The sequence below is a fragment of the Megalops cyprinoides genome, chromosome 22, assembly GCF_013368585.1.
Source record: "Megalops cyprinoides isolate fMegCyp1 chromosome 22, fMegCyp1.pri, whole genome shotgun sequence".
Taxonomy (NCBI): domain Eukaryota; kingdom Metazoa; phylum Chordata; class Actinopteri; order Elopiformes; family Megalopidae; genus Megalops; species Megalops cyprinoides.
The window spans coordinates 27,099,605-27,115,212 of record NC_050604.1 but is presented as its reverse complement, the minus strand read 5'-3'; the positions used below and the strand labels follow the sequence as shown (position 1 = coordinate 27,115,212).

At 45.2% G+C, this 15,608-nt stretch overlaps 2 protein-coding genes across 4 annotated transcripts; both read right to left on the bottom strand.

Annotated features, from left to right (window-relative positions):
* Positions 1 to 2,154: 2,154 nt before the first annotated feature.
* On the bottom strand, positions 2,155 to 6,971 carry LOC118769937. 3 transcript variants are annotated; one of them, XR_005004523.1, is made up of 7 exons: positions 6,656 to 6,729; positions 3,769 to 3,846; positions 3,568 to 3,657; positions 3,369 to 3,473; positions 3,184 to 3,257; positions 2,541 to 2,610; positions 2,155 to 2,254 (listed from the first exon to the last, which is right to left on the bottom strand). XR_005004523.1 is itself a non-coding variant. In XM_036517363.1 (7 exons), the coding sequence occupies exons 1-7, from the start codon at positions 6,797 to 6,799 to the stop codon at positions 2,241 to 2,243; spliced, it is 564 nt and encodes a 187-aa protein (XP_036373256.1). In that variant the 5' UTR covers positions 6,800 to 6,971; the 3' UTR covers positions 2,155 to 2,240. The 3 variants fall into 3 exon arrangements, 2 of the variants coding, with proteins under 2 accessions (XP_036373256.1, XP_036373255.1); XM_036517363.1 differs by having other exon boundaries at positions 3,195 to 3,257; positions 6,656 to 6,971; XM_036517362.1 differs by having other exon boundaries at positions 3,195 to 3,257; positions 3,568 to 3,846; positions 6,656 to 6,971.
* A 4,290-nt stretch (positions 6,972 to 11,261) lies between these two features.
* Positions 11,262 to 15,334, bottom strand: LOC118769542. Its single transcript, XM_036516671.1, has 5 exons — positions 14,836 to 15,334; positions 13,568 to 13,952; positions 12,820 to 12,962; positions 11,983 to 12,213; positions 11,262 to 11,441 (listed from the first exon to the last, which is right to left on the bottom strand). Exons 2-5 carry the CDS (start codon positions 13,845 to 13,847, stop codon positions 11,262 to 11,264), a joined length of 834 nt encoding a protein of 277 aa, XP_036372564.1. The 5' UTR covers positions 13,848 to 13,952; positions 14,836 to 15,334.
* Positions 15,335 to 15,608: the final 274 nt, after the last annotated feature.

The window sequence follows — 15,608 nt, the reverse complement described above, 5'->3', positions numbered from 1 at the left end:
GCGGACGGTTCAATTTTATTCAGCTGGAACTTGAATAAAAAAGTATACAATATTTCAATTTAAAAAAACGAACATATAGTTATGTGGCCTGTTACATCTAATTACACGAATGCCGTTTTATTCTTTGCTAGTTTCCTATGAACACGTTTCGACTACATGTTGTGTGCGTCGCCTGGAGGCGGACTTTACCATTAGGCAAAGGTCGACATTTGCCTTAGGCCCCAAGCTACCAAGGGCCCCATAAAACGCCTCATAAACTTATGGTTAAGAAAGTTTTTTAACTCTTCGCTAATTAATTATGCCTTTCTAAAAATCCATATGCTAAAATGTCATCAGAATTCCTAATTCATGAGTGTGTCAGGCCCGCCCCGCCTCAGTCCCCACTACATTGGACTCTTCCATGGTCTGACCGCGCATCTGCGGAAATGATTCAGGAAGACAGTGGCCAATCAGGGTTTCCGCTGGGATTTTTTCCGGTGTCCGGAAAGAATTTATTTTACCGGACAAATTTGAAACTTCGGTCACGTTTCAATAACAGTCTGTGTTACAAACTCAAACATAATGTACACCTAGGTTGAGGAAAGAATGACAACGACCTCAAACCAGTTTGACTATTTAATGAACATTAATGATTACGAAAAACGAAGAGTAACGATTGAGCAAAACCTCTACATTAGCCGCAAAAATGTAGGCTATAACGAATCATCCTTAACCCGTAACATCTGTAGCCAAAATCCTCTGCTGCCGACTTGAAATCAAATGTGTCCAAAGTGTCTTTGCAGCTTGCAATGCGCATAAGCTGCGTCACTCTCTCCTCCTCCAGATGACTTCGCAGCGCCGACTCTGCAGAGGGAAGCCCCTCTCTGCTGGCACGCCTGATACAGGCAGACACAAGCAATTTTAGCCAGTGTAGCCCAGTCGGGGTACAGTTAGCTGAACTCATCGATAAGCAATCGTTTTGTTTTTTGTATGAGCATTATTACCGGACATTTTGACTGGCAAGTAAATTTTACCAGGCAAAAACCGGTAATTACCCGCTAACGGAAACCCTGTAGCCAACTCGTGTAAACGGCTCAGCGTGGTGTAGACCTGAAAAATAGGGATGCACCGATTGTGAAATTCTGGGCCGATACCGATGTTTAAAATACCAATTTGGCCGATAGCCGACGCCGATTCCGATTTTTTTAAGTTTGATAGCCAGCTAGCTCAGTAATATGACAGCTGAGCGAAGTGTGTGAAAGCCAATTTAGCTAGCAAGATATCTAGCTTTCTACGTTTTTTTTATTATTGTAGCTAGCTAGTTGTGTGTTTGTTTGCAAGGTGATATTTGTATTTGTCAGCAGAATGTGGTAGTAAGTAGCTAGTTACTTTTATTGTTCTGTTTGTATTGTAGCTAGCTAACCAGATTTGTAAGGTGGTTTTTGTACTTTTCAGCTGAATGTGCAAGTAGCTAGGTAGCTAGCTAATTTGGCTTTCACGCACTTTGCTAGTTATCAAACCAATGCAACTTCATCATGTCTCTTATGCATTGGCGTCAGTTTGTTTTGACAAGTGCTGGGGACAGATTAAGTTCAACTAACTAACGGCTTTCAAAAAGCGGTGGGGACATGTCCCCGGTGTAAATGACACCCATGGTCTTATGAACAAATAGTTCATTTTAACATTCGTACTTTGATCTTAAGTACCGTTGAAGTTATAAGTAGGTCTTTCTTAGATAAATAATGATTGAAAAAGGGGGAGAACAAGGGATGTGGAGGACCCCATGCCTGTGTTTGCCTTAGGCCCAAAAATGAATAAATCTGCACCCAATATCAGATGAAGGAGCGACACGGTTCCTGCCCCACAGCCTACAGATATATCCATCTTCATCCCTCGCTACTGCAACACTGCCACCTGGGGCAGGTGAGAAAAGCTATTAAAACCTTTAGTGCAACAATTAAATACTATAAAAAAGCTTGACAGGCATATAGCTCATCAGACACAACAGTATTCATGTGTATATTTTTATCCTTCATTCCTACACCAACAACTGGAGATAAAACAAAACAACAGAATGCAAGAATTTGTCAAAATGCCAAAGTTCACATCATCCTTTTATTTAGATTCACATATGCAGTGTTTTGGTTTCAGTAGCTGTAGTGGGTGGGTGGGGGGGGGTACTCTCTGCCTTCCATCCTCCAGCATACCTTCCCATCATCCTCTCTGCTCTCCCTCCCGCCCTGTGCAGGAAGAGCCCTCGCTCACACTGGACAGCCTATGAAGAAGCACATGTGAAAGAAACACAAAGATGATTCTGATGTTACTGGCTCCTCTAACACAAGTCCAGCTAACAGCTGTTTGGATTCTGAGCTGATGCAAATGTACAAGGACTAAAGTTCATTTTACGGGTCAATCAATACGTTCTGATGGTTTGGGCCATGTAAAATGTGATAATGTTACGGCCCACAGAGTTTTCCCAGGCATAGCTCTTTCACTCTTTCGGCATTAAAGCATTTCACAGGCTGGCCACAGTCTTACAACACACAGCAAAAGCATCTTACAGGCAGAACTGCATTTCTGTAGAGCTTGGATGGGTGTCACTCGTCTCCCACCTCCTGAATTCACCCTTTCCTGTGAAGAGAAATCATCCTGCCTTCACACAGAGAAGATGACACAGATTTTGAGAAATTGATTTAATATCTTTTTGCCCTGTGGTCACTGCTGCTCAAAATTAACTCTAAAAACCTGCTCATTTCTTGATTTATGTATGAGTTTCCAACTTCCAAATCTGACAAGTTGTGTTCAGAGCCAATACGGTACTCAGCTTGAGTGAATTTCATTACAGCAGGTGGGCATTCAGCTCAGTTGACTACAGTGATGTTAATTTTGATCCCACTGATGCAAATAAAATGTTAATGTTCCCATAGCCTTCAAACATGCAGCATTTTTTGAAAGTCTTTACTAAGTTAAGTCCAATAAAAGTACAATGCCAAATGTTGTAATGAAATACTATAGATATGTTTTTCCTACTAGTTCAATAAATAATTTCTTGCTTTTCACTCAGAAAAAAAAGACATTGTGTAGTGTAATAATGAATAATGAAATATCTCATACTGATTTTGTATGTCATTCTGGATGAGAGCTTCTGCAAAGAAACAAATGTAAATTCAGATCCAAACAGGAAACCCATGGCTTCCTCCATACCCTGAGCTTACAGGGTCAGCAGGCTTCCTCTTCTCAGGCGAGACCGCCGCTGCAAACTGCGTGTGAGCTCTGGCCTGCGGAGCAAACAAACCAACGTGCACAGGGGTGCCGATGCCACATCACTTTAACCTTTTTTAACAGTTCAGAGAAACAGTTGTCAGAGACAGCAGCGCACGCTTGCGTACCTGGCCGGTCCTTCGCAGATACTCCCTCCGGTTCTGCAGCATTTTAGTGCAGCGGTCTATAACCTCGGCTTCCCGCCCAAGCAGCTGCGGGAGGGTGGAAACGATCTGCGCAGACCGAGATGGCCACTTAACACAGTCACACTCACTCACTCAAAACAAAACATATTCTCACCCATGAGCAGAAAACATGCAGCTGTACCTTTGCCGTTATTGGCTTCCAGTCTATATTTTTGCTGTAGCAGGCGTTTTGCCAAACCTGGGACTGAGTGAGTACCTGCCTGGCCACATTCTGAGAAACAGAGACAAACACAAAGGGAAAAGTGGTAGACACTACTAGTGATGACATGTATGTATTAAATACACACAGTAACTGACAGGCTGATAACGTTCTTGATCTTACACTGAATGTTCTCTTTCCATCTGTGGACCTCGCTTTGCTTCTTTTTACTTGAAAGTTTCCAGCCGCCGAACAATCGGTCTGTAAATGAAAATTGACCAGTTCACTTCACTTTTGTCTCTGTCTGTTAGCCCGTGATAGCAGCCTGAGGCTTCTCAAACCCCAGAATGGCTGGAACTGGCATGTGTTTTCAGAGCAATCATACTGTTGGTTCCAGCCAGCGGCTGAATGCAAACCAAAAGCACACCCTCTGAACGATTCACCACACCTTGCTCTTTCAACACCATCATCAGTTCTCAAAGCACTTCGCACACAGCGAGAGAGAGAGAGGGAGACGGAGAGATAGAGGGAGAGAGAGAGAGGGGGGGAGAGTGTCTGAGAGGATACCTCAGCACAGCGCACCACAGAAGCTGTTATTCACCAGGATCTATCTACGTGTTATCATGCCAGGTACTCTCCCAGCAGAACCCCACTGGCTACTTCACATATTGTTATCACGCTCACAAAAACTGTGCAACTCTGACCTCTGCATGCCTCCTATTCCTGCTCCAGCTGAGGTGGTGGAGCTGAAAGCTCTCTTTGACTTTGCACTGACTTAATCACTGCAGATGGAAGCCAGCTACCAAAAGCCGTTTGTGGCAATTTGAGTCAGGATCCATATTTTTACCTGGGATTTGCGGAACAGTGAGCTGCTGTATGAGTGTGCACCAGCTGTAACTCGAGCCAAAAGCGCCATTGGAAACTCAGTGAAGAATGTGTGTCTGCTGCATTCGTCGGAGCGGGCAGACATGACAGCCAGGCTTTTATTGATGCGAGTTGTCTGCAGTGATGTTAACTCTAATTGCTAAAGCTGTTCTAACAGCCATATGGATGCTACTTTTCCTTATGGAAATGCTGCTCATTAACCATGTTCTCTCAAAAACAATCTTTTCACAGAGGCTAATTCTGGTGAGGTGTGAGTGGTTAGCAATACCAACACATGACCATCTGATATGAAAAATATTTCTCTTCCAATATGATTATGGTCAAATCACACATTGCACCTCCCATCCCTTTTGCTTATTTCAAAGTTGCTATTTCCTCTCCATATTAAGCATAACTCAGAATATGTGCCTGTTCACGTTATCGCCTGACAATGCCCACAGACTTTCTTTTTCTTGCAACAAAACAAGGCAACAAACAAGTTATTCAGAAGTTCAGTGTTTAGTCACTTTAATTACTTACAAATGGAAAGCATCCTTGCACACTTTCAGAATGACTTTCCTTTTCACACATATCTATTCACTGCATGCTCATTACAGACATGAAAGTATGCAACTGACGTTTTTGCACACTACAGCTTTACTGTAGAATTGCACCAAAATGCCACAGAAAATACAGCTTTCACAGGCAAGAAAATGAAATGGGAAGTTCCAGCAGAGAATTCTGTGGACACTGAGAGCCCACAGCACAGCCAGGCTGATGCATGTAGATCAGAGACTCAGGCGTGGCATTCCTGGGCTTCCAAAGGCTTCTGGCTCACGCTACAGCTAATGCTGCCCATTCAACAGAACTGCATATATAAAGTGTGCGCATCTGTGTGTATAAGAATATGTGTGTATTATATCTCAGTACATTTTTTTCGATCTGATGTACATGACTGAAGCCAGTTTCTATATTCTAAACTGCGTCACGAGCCATGCTTCCATGACAGCACATGTATACTTTGGATCAAAAATTTGTCACTGGGCCAAACCACTGAATACTGTCCGTGGTAAAAATTCCACAACAACCGCAATCCTGCCCACAAGTCCTAATTCCAGTAAATCTGCTTCTTTGACCAATTTGGGAATATTTGTTGTATTTCAAGCAGAGATAAAGAAAAAATGTGCTTAGTACTCTTGCATATTTTTGTTGAGCACTGAGGACAAAGCATTTTGCACTTGGCCCTCTAAATGAAAAATATACACACTGACAGAAACACTGATCTTAAAAATAAAATTCACAGAGTTACTGCCTACTTCATATAGAATATTACAAAAATAAGTACTTAAGATTTGAACTACCTTGAACTGTAGGGTCAAAATGGAGAAGTGACACGATTAACCTAAGAAAGGTTAACTGTCATTGTCTAACAGTCTTAAAGATTTGGCCATCCAATTCTGAATTAAATAAAGCAAATGTATTTTGGGGACATCTTTCATGACTAAAAAGCTGAATATAGCCAAAACAATGAATCCTTTGACTGAATGATCATCCACACTGGATTCCATTAACTTGTGTCTGCCCAGTGAAATTTTTTCTGGTGTCTTTTGAGGCGACACAGATATAGAAAACTCTTTCCGCAAAGCGTACAATTGTGTGGTTTTGCAATAATATGTCGTCTCAAATGAGCTCTAAGATTACTGGGCCGAGTGAACCTTTTCCCACACTGTGTGCAACTGAAGGACTTCTCTTTCGAGTGGATAATCTGATGCTCTTTGAGGATACTCAAGCGAGTGAAACATTTCCCACACTGTGTGCAGCTGTAGGGCTTTTCCCCTGTGTGATTTCGCTGATGGACTTTGAGGTCATAGAATGAAAGGAAACTTTTCTCACAGTGTGTGCAGCTGAATGGTCTCTCTCCAGTGTGGCTTAGCAGGTGAATCTTAAGACGACTCAGATACAGAAAACTTTTCCCACATTGTGTGCACCTGTGCGGTCTTTCTCCAGCATGCTGTTTCAGGTGAGCTTGAAGATTTTTTAACTGAGTGAAATTCTTCCCACACTGAACACAAGTGAATGGTTTCTCTCCTGTGCGCACTCTTTGGGGGTTTCGCAAACCTTCTGACACGATTAAAAAACTATCACGTGAGGGGCATAAGGTCCTGTCTAATCCATCTAAATTTGACTGTGCTGTGGTCTCACTCACATTCAGTCTGGTGCTCTTTTCTGGAGGTCCGTGTTGCTGCTGCCTGAACTGTGATGTCAGACTCTCCACTTTATCTGAAAATGCCTGAAGTCGTTTCGCTGCATCCTGTGAGGGTGGCAGGTGGGCAGTGTTTTCTACCTGCATGTCTCCTGTGTCCCAGGGTTCTGTGTGTCGTCTGTGACGTGTGTGAGCTAAGTCCGCTCTGATCTCCTCCCCACACACGGGCTGAATCTCAGCCTCCTCTTTAACGGCCACCGAGTGCGGCGCGTCCCCCTCTGATTTCACACTGAGACAGTGTAAAGGGGACACGCTGTCAGCGGCGCCCTCCGCTACAGGGCCGGCTGACGGACTCGCCGCCTTCTGTTCTGCAGTGTAGGAGGAGCCAGGGCCCTCAGTCTCAGTGTCACTGTCCCCTAATTTAAAGGCAGTCCAGGCTCCACGCTCCGAGTCCAGATGGCCCCCGCTGCCGGCGCAGTGCTGAGATCCTGCCGTGTAAAACCCGCAGGTCTCCCCAGCTCTCTGCCTGCCCTGCTGCTCCGTGAGGCGCTGGCCTGCAGGGGGCGCTGTGTCCTGCCTCTTAGTGGTGCTCCAGTCCTGCTCACTGTGCTCCTGCTCACTGCATCTCTTAGTGAAAGCAGCAGTGCTGCGGCCTTCAGCACCTGGATAACAGGAAAATGACCATGAGCGAAGACTGAAGAGCAACGGCCACTTTGATGCTGATATTAATCACTCGCAGAGCACATGCCAGCCTTCTGGTGGGCAGTGTGTGATAAAGCACAAACAATATTGTCCTTATTGCACTAATATCTTCCACCAGCTTCTACCATACAGCAAAAGTCACAGAAGCATGCTTAGTATTTGTTAACAGTTCACACATGTACAGTCCCGCAGACGTAAGTCAGCATAACTGTCACTTCTCTGCCTGTGGGACGGGCCTTCAGGGCCTTCAGGGTTCAGACTCCAGCTGCTGGACTCTGTGGTAACACCCCCCCCCCCCCCCCCACCACCTCCAGTCACCTCAGTGGTGGCATTCTGAACATTCTGAACACAAAGTCATTGGTGAAATGTGAAAGACTCAACAGTCTCAAACGGGGAAGGCGCTGTTCCTCACCAGGTGGCGCAGGGGGGGTGGTGATGTGCGCCCCCTCCCCGGGGACTCCGGCGCAACCACAGTCCGCACACCTCGCCCTCCCACCACCCTCTCGCTCTCTGCGCCGGCTCTCCCACCACTGCAGCCTCTGCCGCAGAGACTCCACTTCCTGTTTGCTGCGGGCCACTTCCTCCAGGAAGCTGTCCTCCACCAGCCTGGTGATCTCGTACATGGCCGACTTCAGCACCGTCTCCATCACTCCGGACAGCTGCACTTGGAAAGTGAGGATGGCCTCTGACATCTTGGGCTCTGTTTCTGCACCAGCTCCACAGAGCGTCCCGGGAAGCCCACTCCTCTCCATGGAAGATGAGTAGTGGCTGGGTTTGAGATCACCTGCCTCAGAAAAAACCAGCACTGAGTCCCCTACGTTTCTGTGGTGACCTACAGGACCAAGGACAAAAGACATCCCACTCATTCCAGAGAATCAGTGCTCAGAGCAACTGCTGCACACATCCACTGATATCTACATCATCTGATTGGATCAGATGGTTATCATTAGACCCAAAACATGTCACAATACCACACATAAAATAACCATTAAGTACAACAGGTAGCAGGGGTTAGGTTAGGGTTAGGGGGCAGGGATTGGGGTGGGGTGGGGTGTGCAGAGGGTTTCTAAAACGTTTTCAATCCTTTTTAGGAGGATAACACCAGGATCGCCGCGACATTGGATTTTTTTAAAAAAACGTCATTTTTAAAAACTGTCACAGTGACGGGTGAGAGCTGGCCAGCCGGAAACACGGAATTTAAGGTGCGATCCAACACGAAACGAGTGAACCCAGAGGATACTCCATATTCCACCTTCTCACTGTAACAGTCAGGCTGGCTTGCCCCGTTTATGTGTCTAGACTCGACCGCGCATTTTCGGTGTCCGTGTGTGTTTTATGTAACGTTACCGACTTTCATACTTTGCGTGCATATGGAGTATGAGCCAAAAGCGGCAGCTCCTTCTGGGAGTGACGCGCCTGGGTGACACAGAAACAAGGCTGACGGTTACCTGGCTAACAGAGCAACAGAACTAACGCAAACCAAACGACACATAACCGCGGGACACCTGGCGGGATTTAAACGCGCCTAGCTGCCATTTCACACTGTTTTGTTCGAAAAGAAAGGTCTTGTAAGACATGACGGAGGGACTCACCAGGTCCTTTCTTGTTTTCGCTCAGCTCAGCTGAGAGTCGCAGCCCGGTGACGCGCATGCGCGGAGGTAAAGCCCCGCTCAGGGCAGTGCTGCCCCCTGCAGGACCGGCGGTCCATCAACGCTATGCAGCAAGTGCAGATACGTCCTTTGCGTATTCCAGAGATTATTGTGATCATTTTCAGAACCTTATTTTTTAAATAACTAAATAAATAATCTAACCAAGCTCAATACCGTGACCACTGTGTTATTTTTTATATTGTAAATTTTCTCAGTATGGCTATGCAAATGTTTCTTTATTTCCCTACAGTCCTCGAGTCGGTTGGAGTAATCTGACAAAGCCACCGTCTCTGAACTCGCAACATCTTAACACCTAGACGTTCCAAATACACGGTGTGTCAGCCGAAGTGCGCTCACGCGTGTACCGTCATTTGGGGCCATTTATGGTACAAAAAAAATCAAATACATTTTGACATTGTCTGTTTTTCAACGTTTCTCTCGAGGAGAGAGCTGACATCTGAAATCTGTGGCTGTCAGGTGCGAACTGGAAGCGTTTAAACTGTGTGACAGTGTAAATATATGCATACCCGTCACGTTTTGTCACCTGTGATATTTTGAAAATAATGTTACTAGTAACAAACTATTTGCATCAGAAAGTGTTTCTGATGCAAAAGAACTGGTTAGGAAATATAAGTTGAGGACATTATATATGGCATTATGAATTTGAAAATGAAATACATGTGGTTTTAAGAATTAACCTACATAAATTATGACGTGTAGTTTTAGCGTTTAATCTGTTTGTGAATTTCATGAAATCCACCTCACATCTTAACAACACAAATTTGTTTTAGAGCTGTAGTACAAACTGTACTGATACAAAGAATAAAGCTTCAGATTTTAAACACAAGTTGACTGTGTTCAGTTAAATCTCAGTTAAGTCAGTATGTCTATGATGTGGGTACCTTCATGTTATTTTATTATAAACAACATCACATCAATTCTATTTATACAAAATTCAAACAGTATTTGTAACTTCTATTAAACATCAGGGATGATCCGCTTGCTACAATTCGTAAAACTTTTTTTTCTCTTTTTAAAGTGGACCTATCTACAAAATGACCCAACTGTCTCAAAGAACAACACCCTGTTTTGCCAGTCAAAATTGTCACAATATGGTGAAAAATAAAATAAGACAGAGCCTTGCATATATTTAAATCCTGCTGAGATTTTTATTGACACCATTCCCTTTGCCTGAGGAAGACTGCACTAATCGCAACATCATGAAACGACTGCTACAGGAGAAAGATTCATTTGCTGCCACTGGGAAATACACTTTTGCAACACAATTCTCAGACACCACAATATATTAAAATAAAGAAAATGTCAATGAATGTTGAAATACAGTACTGATAAACTGTACTTTCCTCATGAAAAATGCTGTTACTTACAGCTGAACAGTCTCTCTGCAGTGTGAATTCTCTGGTGCCTTTTTAAATTACATTTCTGTGTAAACCTTTTCCCACACTCGGTACACATGTATGGCCTTTCTCCGGTGTGAACTCGGCGGTGTGCTTTCAGATTGCTCAGCTTGGTAAAGCTCCTGCCACACAGCGTGCAGCAAAATGGTCTCTCACCAGTGTGAGTTTGCTGGTGTGCTTTAAGGTGGCAGAAATGAGAAAAGGTCTTCCCACACTGAGTACAGCTGTGTGAGGCCTTCTCTGTGTGTTGCCTTTGGAGGGATTTAACATTAATTAATTGGGTGATACCCCTACCAAAATGTATGGAAGTGAGTTTCCGCTCGACTGTGCAAACTCTTTGATGGTTATGAATGTTTTTTGAGATTATAAGACCCCGACTATAGGAGGTGCACGCACCCTTATCTGAGGCAGAGGAACTGTGGGTGACCGCCGTTCTGTCACTCGGTCTGATTTGGGTGTGCTTTCCTGCCGAGCTGCTCTGCTTCACTCTGGGCTGTAACGTCAGGTCCTCCACTTTGGAGCATTCCCCAGGAGGATTCTGGGGGGGAGACAGGTCTGCAGCACCACCTGCATGTGTTTCTGCTCCTGCCCCATTCTTTCTGCACTGTCTGCGTTGTGTGTAAACACCCGCGGAGGTGGTCTGCTCACCCCAGTCAGGCAGTGCCTCAACCTCCTGTTTTATCGGTACAGTATCTGGAAAAGCACTCAGGGGTTTCATATCGAGAGACCGCGCAGGAGACAGGCCATCGCTGTCAGACCGTAGCTTTGCGTGAGCAGACCGGTGCTCTGAATCGCTGCTCCCCTGTGTGAAGTCAGTCCCTGCTGGATGGTCTCTGTCGTTCACGTCATCCTCCGAGTCCAGATGGTCCCCGCTGCCGGCGCAGTGCTGAGATCCTGCCGTGTAAAACCCACAGGTCTCCCCAGCTCTCTGCCTGCCCTGCTGCTCCATGAGGCGCTGGCCTGCAGGGGGCGCTGTGTCCTGCCTCTTACTGAAAGGCCCAGCACTGTCTCCTTCAGCGTCTGAATGAGAAAAACAATGGCCCAGCGTAACAGCTGCATCTCAGTGGAATTACATCTCAGCAGAACAACATCAAACAAGAGCCACACTCAATCTAGGCTATGAATCTGATCAGAAGCACATCTTGCAGGGCAGCGCGAATTTAAAGAGGGAAATTAAAGTGGGCAGGCACATGAAAATAAACCAAAAGACAGGTATTAAAACAAAAAGCCCAAATGAACAGGACAAGTCACAGTGTTAGAATACGCCAGCCGCTAATACACTGCTTTTTTCTGAGCTGGTTAAAATTTACTCATGGATGCTCACTCATAGGCCTCATGGCATGAAGACTCAGGCCTTATGCTTGGCACAGCTGATAAAATTCAGATAAAGGTCACCGAGTGCCACGTCCCAGCTGTGTCCTGATATTCTTTTCATCTCAGGCTCCAAGCCAAACACACTTCTGTTGCTGCTCACAAGGGTGCCAATCCTGTGGGCAAGGCTTTCCTAAAGGGAATCTTTGTTATAATTCTATGGCAGAATCTCACTGTTAAGACATTTTACCAGATGGGGCCAATCAAATGTGCTTTGGTGGCCACAGTGCCTCGCCAGGACAGGCCTGTGACGGGTGCCTGCCTTCAAACCGCGGGATTCTGCAGGTCCGCAGAAACGCTGCCATAACTCACCGTCTGAGCACAGCAGCCATTTCCCCTGCACATCACCTCCGCTGCGGGTCTCCTGAAGCTCCTCCTCCTTCAGCAGGGGGTCAGACTCTCCCCCTTCCAAATCTATGGGCTGTGACAGAACAGCAGCCATCACACTACAAAAGCACTGAGCATCACCCTCCACAGAATATACGTCTCCATCAACATGATGCTGCTATTGGTCTTATCCTTGGTTGTGTCATGTTGTTTTTAAAGTCCACAGTGCATTCATTTAGTTCAAGGGTATTTTAAAGTTTTCCATTATAATGAAATATCTAAGTGATGTGATATACCTAATATCAGAGAGCCCCCACCAAAAAAAAAATCATAACACTAATTAAAACAATTTTATATTTTTCTATTTATATTTTCTTTTCTTTTTATTTTATCATTGAACATCGGGGTAAAATATTAACTTCAACTATTTACATTAACCTTTTCAACCTCAGAAATCTAACATAAACATGTTATAATGGCATGACAAAACCTGAAAATTCTTCATATGTGCAGACATGGTGGAACCTTTCATGACAATATATAAGTATGGGAGCTTTCAAATTTACAAAAGAAAAGAGAGTTACAACATACTGTTTTTAGCCACTCAGTACAAAACATGTCTTCTACTTATATGAATTCCTAGGAAAGAGTGTCAGAGAAGTGTGCTGGACCGCCTCAGTGTGTGCGGTTTGGGGCTTACGGCTGCGGTGTGCATCTCTGGCACTCCGACAGGGCTGGGTGTGGCTGCTTCCTCCAGGGCATTCAGGGGTCCTGGCTTTGATGCTTCCCCCGGACAGCTGCTCCAGTCCCCTCCCAGAGCCCTCTCCTGCTTCAGCTCCTCAGCTGAGGAGAGAGAAACACACACCACACATACTCAGGTCTCCAGCTCTGTCATAAATCTGACTGTTGAGTGACAAACTGACAGCAGGAATCATCTACTTACATATTATTGCTTACACATTTGATTACATACAAGAACAGAAAAGGCTTAACAATTAGAGTAGGCCATTTAGACAAATCAACCTTTTCATTCTGACACCTGTCTCCACTCTAGCCTAGAAAGCAGAGTGGCCCATAACACAGAGCTCGATGGATCAAAACCATCATCTGCTATATTTCATTTTGGGGCAGCAGTGGTAAGGAGCAGGGGTTGTAACTGAAAGGTTGCTGGTTCCATTCTCCACTGGGGCACTGCTGCTGTACCGTAACGTAAGGTACTTAACCCAGAATTGCCTCATTAAATATCCAGCTGCATAAATGGGTAACGTAAAAAAATGTAACCTATGTAAGTCACTCTGGATAACAGCGTCTACTGAATGACAATAATAACAAAATAATAACAGAATCTACAGAGTCTAGCACAGCCTCTCGAGCAGCTGTAGTGTGATATATGTGTGTGTATGTTATGTTTGATTCAGCAGTTGGTTTGACCAGGCGCTGTTCCTCACCAGGTGGCGCAGGGGGGGTGGTGATGTGCGCCCCCTCCCCGGGGACTCCAGCGCGGCCGCAGTCCGCACACCTCGCCCTCCCACCACCCTCTCGCTCTCTGCGCCGGCTCTCCCACCACTGCAGCCTCTGCCGCAGAGACTCCACTTCCTGTTTGCTGCGGGCCACTTCCTCCAGGAAGCTGTCCTCCACCAGCCTGGTGATCTCGTACATGGCCGACTTCAGCACCGTCTCCATCACTCCGGACAGCTGCACTTGGAAAGTGAGGATGGCCTCTGACATCTTGGACTCCGTTTCCTCCACTGTGTGTCCTGGGCAGTGTAATCCTCTAGAGTTCCCGGTTTGGGGTGCAGATGTGTGGTCACCCCTCTAACCCCAAAATACTCTCTAGATGCAGAAAGGAATAATACCTTCTTTACACATGACATCAAGGAATAAAAAAAGGAACAAGACAGACACAGCGATACCATCCAAACTAGCAGAACTGTAGATTAAAAGTCTACCTTTGTAAATGATGAAATATTCCATTTAATTCAACAATACAGCACAAATAATATTTAAACTGAAAAACTGTTGGAGATGTCAGCAGCATACAGTGTTAATATGATGGTTACACAGGGGAAGTGGAAGTACTTTTTCCATTCCTGACTGCTCGGGCAGCTCACTCAGCTTTCCCGATCACACTAAATTGCACTAGAATAGCCCGCACTGTGCATCAGATTCGGCTCCCCTGTCAGATACTGTTCCCTTCATCTTTCTGCACATCGGGGTGTGTGTTCACAGGGTCAGATAAACCAGACTCTATCCTGAGCCCTAGCCCATATTCTAACCCTAATCCTAACCCAGACTCTATCCTGAACCCTAATCCTAACCCAGACTCTATCCTGAACCCTAATCCTAACCCAGACTCTATCCTGAAACCTAACCCATATTCGAAACCTAATCCTAACCCAGACTCTATCCTGAACCCTACTAAAATTAACGGTTAAACGATTAAAATTAACGGTGGGCGGAACCGATTCTGATGCGCCGGCGGTACCTAAAATAGTAGCTACATCGTCAAAGTATCGTTAAACATAACAGCACCACTCAAATGCAGTTACGTAGCGAGCTACGCGTCTGTGAAATAACAGAGACGGCTTGCACAGAAAGGCTAGCGCATAGCGATCCTGTCGGTTCGCAGTGTTTGCAAAAGTAACTATATTTGGTGTGGTCGATGGCTAGCTAGCTCAGCGACTACAAAAGCTGCACTAGTCCGGTCTTTACGTACCTGTTGGTTCCTCTAGTTCTTCTTTAGATCCTGGTGCCTGAGCTTAAATTCCCATCCTTCGTGTCTAGCATGATGCTTCACTGTCTAAATGGGATTATTCCGGATCGATTAGCTACTAACCTGCTAGATCGCAAACGTTACCTGGTTACAGGTGGTATCTTCCTGCTCAAAGCTATTCGACCGCAAAAAAACAGTCCGAGTAATTAGCTAATTTACCTGATCTGCTATCAACACCGCTGTCAATAAAATGGTGAAAGGACTAAACGCAGCTAACGCTGGATAGGCGAGCTAGTTAGCTGTTAGCAAACCCAGATCACAGTGTTCTGATGCCAAGCGTCCCTCATCGACAGCTTTATCAAGGTTTACCTGCAATGCATCCACAAACGCAGATTTATAGTTCTTATTTACGTTTATCAAGCCTTTCCAAAGTCTTGCGGCGAGGTATATTGTACCCCAAGGCAACTACATTAGCCAGCTTCCCTACTCTGACTACGGGAATATTCAGGAACGCAACGCGTTATGATCTACGGCGTCCTCATAGGATCAAAACAGGAAAAAACAACTTTAAAGCGTTTGTAAAACTAATCCGTAATCGTAACAACTCATGGAGAAGCCAATAACAATACAGCATGCATTAAGGTTTAGGAAATTCCAAGTGATCATCCAATTCTCATCCAGAGTATGTTTTTTTTCTTGCTTTCTTTCTTCCACAATGGCATTTTCTAAAACCTGGAGCAAATGTGAATTCTGTACAGGTAGCCTGCCATGCCTGT

Coding starts and splice junctions, on each gene's coding strand:
- LOC118769937 (XM_036517362.1), bottom strand. CDS start 6,799: ATGCAGGTAGAAAACACTGCCCACCTGCCACCCTCACAGGATGCAGCG. Junction 3,847..6,655: donor AAAAGAGCACCAGACTGAAT/GTGAGTGAGACC, acceptor TTTCATTTACAG/ACCGATTGTTCGGCGGCTGG. Junction 3,258..3,368: donor ATCTGCGAAGGACCGGCCAG/GTACGCAAGCGT, acceptor TTTGCTCCGCAG/GCCAGAGCTCACACGCAGTT.
- LOC118769542 (XM_036516671.1), bottom strand. CDS start 13,847: ATGTCAGAGGCCATCCTCACTTTCCAAGTGCAGCTGTCCGGAGTGATG. Junction 12,963..13,567: donor CACCCCCCCTGCGCCACCTG/GTGAGGAACAGC, acceptor CTCTCTCCTCAG/CTGAGGAGCTGAAGCAGGAG. Junction 11,442..11,982: donor CATTTGATTGGCCCCATCTG/GTAAAATGTCTT, acceptor TTTCTCATTCAG/ACGCTGAAGGAGACAGTGCT.